This window comes from Sceloporus undulatus, chromosome 8 (assembly GCF_019175285.1).
Source record: "Sceloporus undulatus isolate JIND9_A2432 ecotype Alabama chromosome 8, SceUnd_v1.1, whole genome shotgun sequence".
NCBI lineage: Eukaryota > Metazoa > Chordata > Lepidosauria > Squamata > Phrynosomatidae > Sceloporus > Sceloporus undulatus.
The window spans coordinates 17,581,567-17,593,742 of NC_056529.1; the positions used below are offsets into that span (position 1 = coordinate 17,581,567).

The window sequence follows — 12,176 nt, forward strand, 5'->3', positions numbered from 1 at the left end:
CTATATCAAAAAGGTGGACTTCAATCTCAAAGATGAATCTTTGTGATCACCCGCCAAATGGCCATACATTGTTTCCCACGATACCATGCTTGGGTGGTATCCCATCTTTGGGATGGATTTTAACCCATGCCAAAAGATTGAAATGTCACTCCCTAGGGGTTAGTTTGGGAGCCACTATGGTTTGAGTGTTAGACTAGGGCTGCATCCACACTGCAGATCTAATCCACTTTGACACCACTTTAACTGCCATAGCTCAGTGCTATGGAATCCCTGGAATTGTACTTTTGTGAGACACTTAGCCTCCTCTGTCAGAATGCTCTGGTGTGACAACAAACTACAGTTCCCATGGGTCATGGCAGTTAACGTGGTGTCAAGATGGGTTATTTCTACAGTCTGGATGCAGGCTAGGTCTCTGGAGGACCAGGGTTTGAATCCTCATTCGGCCATAGAGATCTACTTGATCACCTTGAGCAACTGACATACTCTAAGCCTGAGAAGGAGGCAATGGCAAACCTTCTCTGAACAAATCTTCCCATGAAAACCCTATGATAGCGTCACCATAAGTCAAAAATGACTTGAAGGCCTACAGCAAGATGCTAAATTGCTGACACAGAGAGGTTTTTAGTAAATGATGTTGTACATTTGGTCAATTCCCTTTTGCCTTTGGCCATGTCCTCCTCTGGAATGTATCTCCCAAGAACTTCTCTGAAATTTGAATTCATAGCTTTAAAAGTTTCCTCATCCTTTGCTGTATTATCACCATGAGTAATAGACTCCCCCATGGATTTATTTAATCTCTCCCCTTTCTATTAAGGTTGGCAGCCATTGCCACCTCTTATTAAGGGATGTTACATAATGTAACTGTTCGCAATGTGGCAAAGAACTTTTTATCTGCCCCAGTTGGCATACCATTCAGTTTTACAGAACTAGAGAGCAGGACAGGAACTCAAGTGTCATATAATCCATCCCTCTGCCATGAAAAAATCCACAGCTAAAATGGATTACACAGGTTAGATGGCATCTAACCTTGAGAGTTTCTTTTGGACGACGCTGAGTTCTAAAGTTATGAGAAGTGAAGAAAAAATAATTCTATCCATTTACTTTCTTCATATCATGCACCATTTTATATCTCTCTATTGCCACTGCTTCTTAGATCTCCAACATCCCTCAACTTTGATAGCTCTCAGCTACCATCCATATAATGTGTGGATTCATGTGGTTGTTTAAAAAGTGTTTATTTTTCTAAACTCAGCTGACTTTTCTGTTGATGCCAAGATGAACAAGCAAGAATTCACGAGGAAGGCAATATGTGTTCAGAACATAAAACCACCCTGTGTTTCAAAATCCTCAATAAGCCATTTTTGTCCTGTTTTCAGATGTTACTTTTGAACTAGGGCCTGAGAAGACTTCTACAATCAAGGCCAGGGATGGACGTTTTGGAAATACTAGGCCTAGAACAGTCTAGGGTTTCTGGCAATCATGGGGGCAGATGGGCATAAGAAAGAGAAGAACCGAGGGCATCCTAAAGCAGGGAAGGGAATGATATGGCCTTCAAAATGTTTCTAGACTCCAACTCCCAATATTCCCTACCATTGGTTATGTTGACTAAAGCTGATGGGAACATCTGGAGGGCCACATCATTCCCATCCCAGCCCTAGTAGACCTGAAGCAAGAGTAAAGTATGTATAGTCCCCTTGGAAATGTCACTTTCCCAACACTTAGAAATGTTATGTCTTTCAACCACAGCTTCCAAAATCCCATAGCAAGTGTTGATACGCCAGCTGGGGATTCTCGGAGATGTGGTCCATTAAAGTAATGTTTGCAAGCTGTGTGAATCTCCAGCTCCCAAAAGCCCAAACCAGAATGGCCAAAGATCAAGGATGATGGGAACTGCATCACAATATCTGGAGACCTGTAGGCTGTGTTCACCTCTGATCTCACTCAGTAGAGTTGGTTCAAAACTTGTTACAAAGGAATTCAAGCATTCCTCTCCATATTGTTATGTTCAAACTGAACCATGGGTAAGATTAATAAAAAATTAAACAATCCACTATTTGTCCATCTGTAATAGCACCTAAATCCACTACCAGAGGCACTGGTACTGGTCCCAAAAGTTTACAAATGGTCCTGAACAAGCATTGGGGAACAAAAAGAGAACAAGCCATCACTCAGCCTGTTAGACATTTCTTCCAGTTTCTTTTTGCAGAGGATTCTGGAAAGATGGAGGATGTAAGGTCAGCATAACAGGACAAACCCTCACTGCCTGCTTTCAGGGGTAAAAGAGGATGCATAGCTGTTATATTTTTATTTTAGCACCATCAGAAAGACCCAACAAAGTCTGTGATGTTAGTATCTAGGCATCCTGTTAGAGGCTCTCACTGCACTTGGGAACCATGAAAGAACCACCACCGCAAATAACAGTATCAGTGCTGCATCCCTAAAGAAACATTTTGCAGTGTACCCAGTCATCTTCTGTCCGTGGCCGTGAGATTTGAACCACTCAACCACTTCGTCGAGGTTGTACCTCTGGGGTTCATATCCCAGCTCCCTCTTGGCTTTTTCCAAGCTGAAGTAATGGGTCACACCAGTCTTGTAAACCTCCGTGCGAGTGAGGAGGGGCTGGAAGTTATACAAACGCCCCACTATGAAATGAACCATTTCGGTAAGAAATGCAAAGAAGTAAATCAGTGAAAGAGGGAGGCGGAGAGAGGGGAATGTGTAGCCCAAGCCTTCCACCAAAGGCCGAAAAAAATCAAAGTTGTTGACTGGCCTACCATCAGAAATGAAGTAGGCCTGACCAGCTGCTTGATGGTCCTTGCTGGTTCCTAGAGCTTCTGCAGCTAAAACGTGAGCCTGTACCAGGTTATCTACATGCACAAAGTCTACCCGACTGCCAGGATCTCCGTACACAAACCGAAACCATCCCCGTTCAATGTAGCTAACAATCCTGGGAAGATGTCTCTGTTCTCCAGGTCCATAGATACCAGCAGGCCTTAAGGCACATGTTCTCAGGACTCCTTGACCTTTCCCAAGTTGCATCCCATTCGCTTCCAGAACTTTCATCTCAGCCAAGGCTTTGGTTCTGGAATAATGGTCAGGGTGGAGATGGAGAGGCAAATATGGCAAAGACTCATCCCCATTTTCTATGACCTGGCCTCCAAAGACCACATTGTATGTGCTGGTGTAAACAAGCCGTGAGACTCCCATCTTCAGGCAAGCCTGGATGACATTTTCGGTTCCTTTCACATTCACATCTTCTATACGTTTCCGGTTGAGCTGCTCTCGGCCAGACATCCCGTAAGATGCAATGTGGAAGACGAAGGTCACCCCTCGGAGAGCCTCTTCTACTTCTGATGTGACGCGAACGTCACCTTGCATGAATCTCACTCCTGTGGGAATCTGTTGGATGGGTGCTGAGACATCAAACAGAATCACATCCACATCTTTCTTGGAAAGGGCACAACCTAGACTAGAATGTGACAGATAAGACATATGGGAGGTCAGGATTCTTATAGAAAGGATGCTGTTTGTTGGATGGAGGACACCAGTAACAATCTGACATCTGTACAAGAAAAGTGGGAAGGAAGGATTCTAGCAGTCCCTTAAGTTTATTTATACTATAGAAATTATGCAGCTTCATACCATTTAAGGTACTGTAGCTTCATCCTATGGAATTCTGCAGTTTAACAAGGTCTTAAGCCTTCTCTGCCAAGAATGTTGGTGCCTCATAAAATGGTAAATCCCAGGATTTTGTGGGATGGGGCCCTGGCAGGGTCATACCACTTTATTTCTACAGTGTAGACACAACCATTGAAAACTTAGCCTAAATTCTACTGTTAATCCAAACTACAGTAAACCCTTCTAAACCGCTGGATTTACCTACATGTTGACTCGCCATTCAACAATTGGTTCAGTGGGTCTACACTAGTTGGGACTAATCAATAATCCAAGCTTTTGTGACTATATATATATATATATATATTAGAGGCGTAACTAGATTCCTTTTTTCCTGCCTTCTTTCTTGCTTGAAACAGACTAATTCATCTATCTCTTTGAAAACTGATGTTTGGCAACCGATATTCCAGATTACTATGGCTATGTTTCTAAAGCAATAGCAAATCTCCTCGGAATAAATATTTCCAAGAAAATCATATAACAAAGCCTCCATTAGTGGGGCTCAACTTGAAGACAGGCACCAACAACAGTGTTTCTACACTATAAAATTTTGCTTCAGTGCATTGCTGGGTGAAATTCAGACCTAATTCAATTCACGTGAAGCCAGATATTTTTGTTAGTTCTGCAATAACGTTAATATGGGTTGAGTATCCCTTATCCAAAATGCTTGGGATTAGACATGTTTTGGATTTTGGAGTACTTGCATATACAGTGCGCCCGCGTCATACATGGGTCTGCTTTATGCATCTTTCAGCATACGCTGGAAGCCGCGCAGGGAGAAGGGGTGAGGGGTGGTGCATCCCATAGGGACGAATGGGGCACGTGCCCATTGTGTGCATGCGCTGCCACACCACTACATGCTTGAGCCCCATTCATTTAAATGGGGCTTGAGCATAGGTGGTATTTGCTTTACGCAAGGGAGTCCAGAACAGATCCCCCACGTAAAGTAAGGGTGCACTGTACATAATGAGTTATGTGGGTGATGGGACCCATGTTTAAACATGAAATTCATTTGTGCTTCATATACACCTTATATGCATAGCTTGAAGGGAATTTTATACAGCCTTTTAAATAATTTTGGGCATGAATGTGTGATGTTTGATGTGATGTGATCTGCTTTTATATTTGATGTTTTTAATTTGTCTTTTCTTTTCTACATTGTAATTTTATCTATTTCTCTATTTAATTGTTATTATCTTAGAGTGTTAGCCATGGGCAGGCTTTTATATACTCCTTAATTTTACCGACTTTGTACAGCGCTGTGTATAATTACAGCGCTCTAGAAATAAAGTTTAATAATAACAATAATAATAATGAAACAAAGTTTGTGCACAGCGGACCACCAAAAAGCAAAGATGTAACTTTCTCAGCCGCCCATGAAAAAAGTTTGGGATTTTAGAGCATTTCGGATAAGGTACTCAATGTCATGCAAAAAGCACTAACCGGAATCCAAAGTAACCACCTCCTCCTGTGATAAGAACGGTTTCTTTGATGCAATTTTCTTTATCCATGTTTTGCCCTCTGTCACTGTCTTAAGCAAACAAGCCTATAAATGAAGAGAATTCATTATATAACAATTTATCTGCTGAGCCTATGAATAATAAAGTATGTGTCACACAATTTGTATATTTATTAAAATGCTAATACCGCACCTTGTAGCTAGGTGTCTGATGGTTTAAGTACACACAATAACAGAGACAATGATAAAAGAATTTAAAGAATGCAAATAGGACCAGATGTGAACAGAAATCTACAAGGGCACTAAACCAAAGTCAAGGCTTACTTGCAGGGTCCAAAAAGCTTGAGTGAAGATGGACAGGTTTTAATTTGCTGCTGACACGGGGTATGCATTGGTGCCAATTCGACTTGTATGGTGGGGTGAAATCTGTCTACGGTGCCACAGCAGAGAAGGCCCAATTTAGTTTTGAATGTCTGTTTGGATCCAGACTTCCCAGTGCTAGGTATATGAATATATGGATGTATATATAACAATATATAACCAACTCATTTGAGATGTGGTGCTGGAGAGGAGCATTGAAGATGCCATGGATAGCAAAGAAGACAAACAAATAGGTCCTAGAACAGATCAAACTGGAATTCTCCTGGGAAGCCAGGATGACCAAACTGAGAGTATTGTACTTTGGAAACTTCGTGAGAAGATATGAATCACTAGAAAAGACAATGATGCTAGGAAAGGTAGAGGACAGTAAAAACAGAGGAAGACCACCAGAAGGTTACACTTAATATTTTTTTAATAATAATATTTATTTGTATACCGTCCGGTGGCGAACCAATCTGGGCGGTTGACAACAGTAAATATAACAAGAGTAACAGGGAAGCCATGATCCTGAGCCTATAGGAAACGAGTTGAGGACAGGGAATCTTGGAGATGTCTCATCCACAGGGTCACCATGAGCCAAAGTCGACTCGAGGACAGCTAACAATAGACAACAAATATAACAATTGCGTTTCCAGATTAGTCTAAAGTCACATCTAGTCCAGCATTCTGTCCCCAGAAGCAACCAACAAAGGCCTCCAGAAGCTCATAAACAGGGTCCAAAGGCCTGCTATTTTATCGTTTATACAAAGGGCAAACTCAGTCCATGAATCCTGGTCTGAAGGTAATCAAAACAGGCCCATCCCTGGACAAGACATACATTTAGAAAAGCTTCAGAGAAGCAAAGATCCTCCCAGGATACATTCCTTTATTTAATATATATATATATATATTATATAATATAAAATTCCCATTAATTTAATATATGTATTAATCTCTATTGTTCTTTTTAGAGTGTACACCACTGGCATGTCTTTATTTTATTTGATCTATGTACAGCGCTGTGTAAACCTACAGCGCTTTATAAATAACAACAACAACAACAACAATAATAATGTGACATTGGGACTTAAATAAAAATAAAGATTAATCAATCCCTAGTCCACCAAGGAAAAGCAGCACCCCAACACTGGCTTTGTCCCACAAACATATCTCAATGCTATGTTTAATCCCACAGGACCCAAATTTAAGATTTTAGCCTGTTGCTGCATCTGCACTGCAGAATTAACGCAGTTTGACACCGCTTCAACCGACAGGGCTCCATGCTATGGAATCCTGGGATTTGTAGTTCTCTCTCAGCCTCAGAAGATGGCAATGGCAAACCCTCTTTGAAAAAAACTTGCCAAGAAAACCTTTAGGGTGGCCCTAGGATCAGAAAGGACTTTAAGGCACTATAACAATAACTAGTGACTCCCAGCCAGAAAACTCTAGTGCTTCTCAAAACTACAAATCCCAAGATCCCAGAGCATGCAATTATATCAATTGAAGTGTAGTCCTAGCAGCGTCATTGTGTTGTACGAACCCCTCTCCTCTTTGTGGGTTTTAGTTATTGCAAAATCTATCATGCATGGCTTGGAGAGGGGTCCCAAGGAGCGGACCGTGGTGAAAACTGAGGCTGGACCTGACAGCACAAAAAGCTGCTGTTTCCAATGGAGAAAGGCTTCCCCTTCCTCCCAGGCTTGCAACTTACCCCGAAACTGGCAAATGATCTCCACCCAGGGCAAAAAGTATTGCACAAGTAATTTTTCCACCCTTGCAGCTTGCAATGCTCCCGCCCCATGGCCCCATGCTTTGCTCCTCCTATGTGGGCAAGGCATCTCCATGCTCTGCATGCCTCCATGCAAACTCCTCTTTGCAAACAAGTTGCCTCCCTTTGCATTAAGAATGATAGCTGAATGCAAGAGCTTCAGCTCCCCTTCTCTCCTTCCCAGCCTCTGAGACCCTAAAAGCCAAGCAGGCAACAGAGAACAACATAAAGCCTCTTTATTGCAATCAGCAACATTTTCAGTCCTCGCTGGGCTTCCGTAGCAGTAACATGGCGCCCTCCATAGGGTTGCTGGCTGCTTTTTCCGTACAATCAGCGGTAGGGGCCTGGGATGGAATTTTCCGTACAACAAAATGGCGGACTCCAGGGTCTTTGCGCTGTCCAGCAATTTTGGTGCTGAAAGCAAAAGGCTGGCTCTCCATTTTTTAAGCTGGATTTTAAGGCTGCCACTTTTTCTGTACCATCTGCATCTTTAAAAGCAAAACCCCTGCAGGAACCAATAGGACTTCTTCCTTGGGGAAAGTTAATAATAATAATAATTATTATTATTATTTATTTATTTATATGCCGCCTCTCTACCAGGATTGAGGCGGCTTACAAATGAAAGCAAAAAGCAAAAAATTAAAATACATATAATACAAGTTGATCCCCCCCCAATGTTTTCCTCCCTCCTTTAAACATATAAAAGTCCCCCACATAATAAAATTAATGACAATTAAAACATTACAGTTGCAATTTAAATAATTTAAATAATCAGTTTAAATTGATTTGGGGGCAACCCAAGAGGGATGATGGAGATTGTGGTCCAAAATAGTTGTGCTTGTTGCTGCTGCATGCATCCAAGTTGTTTCTGACCCTATGGGGACCCTAAGGTAAACCTATCCAGGGGTTTTCTTGGTGGGTTTCTTCAGAAGCAATAGATTGTTGTTGTTGTTGTTGTTATAGTAATTATTCAAATGATTATTTTTTCCAATGGAAGGTGCTCCATCCAACTCCAGGATGAAAGCCATTATTTATGGTCACCACTTTCCTTCATCCTTGCTTCCAGCATAGCTGCTGTGTTTTAACAATTTAATAGATGTTTCCCAGATAAACATCTAACCAGGGCAGATTTTCTACTCCTGATTCCAAACTAGACCAAAGCAAGATGTGTTGGTTTTCGATCTGTTGGTTTCCTGACTATTAAAAGTCTGTTAAAGGCATGGAACAATATTTGGCCATGAATGATTTCCTCTTAGGAGCGACAGGTGGCGATATTGCATCACTGAACTAAGGAAAGAGCCACTTCTGGACCTTGCATGCATCTTGCTTATTTGCGCTCCAAATCCAGGAACTTGTAGGGACAAAGAGGACCCTCCGCCACTCTAAAAGAAATCCAATCATTTTGAGTTTCATACCATTAAAAAAGAAAAAGAGCCAATTTATTTGTATCTGTTATTGAATCTGAATCATTCACTTGAGCAGATGTTGGCATGGAGAGAATGTATATTCCCCAGAATTGATTTACTTCATAGAATCATAGAGTTGGAAGAGACCCCAAGGGCCATCCAGTCCAACCCCATTCTGCCACGCAGGAAGACACAGTCACAGCTATGTGTATAAGATGTATAGGAAACAAATGAATTGTGTGTTTAGACTTGGTTCCCAACTCCAAGATAGTTCATTACGTACATATATGAGAATATTTGTTGTGTGCCTTCAAGTCATTTCTGACTTATGATGACCCTAAGGTGAACCTATCATGGGGTTTTCTTGGCCAGATTTGTTCAGGGGAGGTTTGCCATTGCCTTCCCCTGAAGCTGAGAGTGTGTGACTCACCTAGAGACACCTCATAGGTTTCATGACCAAGTTGGGAATCGAACCCTGGTCTTCAGAGTTATAGTCCAACACTCAAACCACTGCACCACATACTTCAAAAAATTCCAAAATCCAAATCACTTCTGGCCTGAAGCATTTTGGTTAAGGGATACTCAACCTGTAATACATGCAGAACAAGCCAAAGCAGAAATAAACCCACTCCATTTACTGGGTTTACTGATCAGTGAAGGGACTTCAGATTGCCACAGCAGGGTTGGGCACCAAACATATTTTTTGGAAGGTGACATGATGTTCAGTTTCACTTCAGAGATAAAGATAAGGCTGTAAGAACATATCAAGCAGTACAATTGGTTTAAGTACATCTTGTATTCAGAGCATGGGAAAGTTATTGTTTTGGATAACAACTTCCAGTGTCCTGCAGCCAGCATTACCATGTTGGGAGGTGTCCTTTTTAAAAAGATAACTTTTCCAAGCTCTGTTCAGACTAATCCAAGTACTCTAGCATCCTTCTTCCCAAAGTGTGTATCCAGATGATCTGTGGGACATCCACAAGTAAGACAGCAAGAAATAAGATAACGTCCACTGTTGTAATATATAAGCCCAAACATTGGTCCTTAAGCTGTTTCGGACATGAACTCCCACAAGACCTAAACTACTTGGCCAACAGTGAGGAATTCTGAGAACTGAGGTCCAAAATGTGTGGCCCATTTGGAACCAAGTGGAAGACCAAAGTTTGGCCAAATTTCCAGAACAATTGGTATTCTGACGTATAGAAAGACAATGTGATTTAGCAATTTGAGTGTTGGACAAGAACTCTGGGATGGTAGGGTTTGAATCCCCATTGAGCCATGAAAACTCACTGCCTGACCTTGGGCAAGTCACAGCCTCTCAGCCTTATAGAGGAAGGCAATGGCAAACCTCCTTTGAAGAAACGTTGCAAAGACAATCTGCAACCCACAAAAGAGGTAAGCATACCAAAGGTCAGACTAAAAGAAAGGATTGAGAGGATAATTCTTGCCTATGGCTCTAGGGGTAATTTCTGATAACGTACTGTATTATGCATGTGGAGAGCCAGCATAGTGTAGTGGTTTGAGCATTGGACTATGACTCTGGAGAACAGGGTTCGAATCCCCACTCACCCTGAAACCCATTGGCTGACCCTGGCCAAGTCACACTTGCTGAACCTCAGAAGGTGGCAATGGCAGTCCTCCTGAAGAAATTGCAAAGAAAACCCCATGATAGGTTTGCCTTAGGGTTGCCGTAAGCTGGAAATGAATTGAAGGCACACAACAACAATATTGTGCATGTCAAAGAGAGAGAGAAAGAGAAAGAAAGACAGAGGATGAGAGAACTAGAAGTATAAATGAGTATAACTTGAATGCTAATTTTGGAACTTTTGTCTGCATTTGTTGAAGTGGTGTTTATCACGTATCTTAATGTTCTGTGATGGATACCTCTCTTTTTCTACTCCTGTTCCAAGGAGGAAAAAGCATAAATTCCCTACAGCTGCAGAAAACCAGTGGAGCTAACCTCTGAGTAGACAGGTATAGGTTTACCTGTTTGAACCCAGGAACCTACAGCTAATACATCTTACCTTATTGCCATGCCTTCTCAATTTTAGAGCCACAATTCATTGTTTTCAGGAAATGAGTTGTGGGGTCTGGCAGCAAATCCTTGGGATGTTCTTGCTGAAGGTGGGAGAGGCAATGTTTCTGATCCCCTAGAACGAAATAATAATTCCTCACCTCCGCCACCTTTGACTGTTATCTTTGACTGTTGCTAGATTCTTGGGCAGCCTCTGTTCCATCTGGAAAGAGTCTGATGAAACTGATAAATGTCTTTGATCTATAGACGTTGCTTAACGTTTTGTGAGTCGCAACATTATGGGCCATCTGTTCTACAGATAGCAGATCTGTCTTGTCTGTTTTTGTAGACATGAGGTGGAGTCCTGTTGAGGCCTTATGTCTCCATAAACAGACTTGAAATGAAATGAAATGAAATGAAATTTATTACGGTCAATGACCGGTACATAAAAACAACAGCCAAGAAATACCTCAGACGAGGGTTGTCACATACTGGCGAAAGTAATATTATACATCAAATTTGTATCAATAATTCAAAACCTAGGTACGTTTTAAAAGCAACATAGTGGGAAACCATTCAAATAACAAAATCATTGAAATTAAGATTGAGACATCATCCGGCGTCGGCAAGCTATTGCACCAACGCAGAAACCTCTGGTCAGCCAAGAGATACTCTATATAAAATGTATCACCTTTGCCAGGTATTGCTATAAAATGGCACTAAGGTCACTGTAAAAGGTACAGTGCAATAAGACATGCCCCACCATATCTACCTCCCCGGATCCACAAGGCCCTAGGCGCTCACGACGTGGTTCATTATTATATCTTCCCGCAAGTAAAGCTGATGGAAGTACATTACATTTGGCCATAGTAAAGGCTTTTCCATACTTTGGGTTTGTTAAATTGTTCAAATATGGTGCAAGGACTCTCCCGTTACCTTTAAAAGTTAAGTGTAAGTGTTGCATAACTGTGTAGTGTTGCTACATTCCCACATGGGCGAGGAAGACTAAGGCTGAATCCACACTGCAGAAATAATCTAGTTTGATGACGCTTTAACTGCCTCGGCGCAATGCTATGGAATTCTGGGAGTTGTAATTGGCTGTGGCACCAGAGCTCTCTAAGAGAGGAGGCTGAACCTCTCACAAAACTACAACTCCCAGAATTTCCATAGCATGGATCCATGGCAGTTAAAGTGGTGTCAAACTGGGTTATCTCTGCAGTGCGGATGCAACCTTAAACCTGCCTGCTACATGTTCTGTGCTCTTGTGAACCATTGGGGACCTCTGAATCTGGTGTGTAATGTTAAAAAAAACACACATAGTTTGATTGTTACTCATGTTGTTAACCTCGCACAAGGTTAGGAACCACAAGAGGTGTCGATTTCTGAAAGGAGAAGTTCCATATAGCCATTATAACTAGTACTGGCTGTAGACTATGTTCACAAATGTGTCTAATCCCATTTTTAAATAATCTAAACTACAGGTATATTCCATGCAGG

The 12,176-nt window shown here is 41.7% G+C and overlaps 1 protein-coding gene across 2 annotated transcripts; it reads right to left on the minus strand.

The window, feature by feature from the left end:
- Positions 1 to 327: 327 nt before the first annotated feature.
- SDR42E1 (short chain dehydrogenase/reductase family 42E, member 1) lies at positions 328 to 7,345 on the minus strand. 2 transcript variants are annotated; one of them, XM_042438014.1, is made up of 3 exons: positions 7,203 to 7,336; positions 5,119 to 5,221; positions 328 to 3,469 (listed from the first exon to the last, which is right to left on the minus strand). In XM_042438014.1, exons 2-3 carry the CDS (start codon positions 5,184 to 5,186, stop codon positions 2,347 to 2,349), a joined length of 1,191 nt encoding a protein of 396 aa, XP_042293948.1. In that variant the 5' UTR covers positions 5,187 to 5,221; positions 7,203 to 7,336; the 3' UTR covers positions 328 to 2,346. The 2 variants fall into 2 exon arrangements, with proteins under 2 accessions (XP_042293948.1, XP_042293947.1); XM_042438013.1 differs by lacking the exon at positions 5,119 to 5,221 and having other exon boundaries at positions 7,203 to 7,345.
- Positions 7,346 to 12,176: the final 4,831 nt, after the last annotated feature.

What these genes read in the sequence shown, in the direction of transcription:
- SDR42E1 (XM_042438013.1), bottom strand. Translation starts at nt 7,300, where the DNA reads ATGGGGCCATGGGGCGGGAGCATTGCAAGCTGCAAGGGTGGAAAAATT. An exon ending in GATCATTTGCCAGTTTCGGG is followed by an intron (nt 3,470 to 7,202) that starts GTAAGTTGCAAG and finishes GTCACATTCTAG; the next exon opens with TCTAGGTTGTGCCCTTTCCA.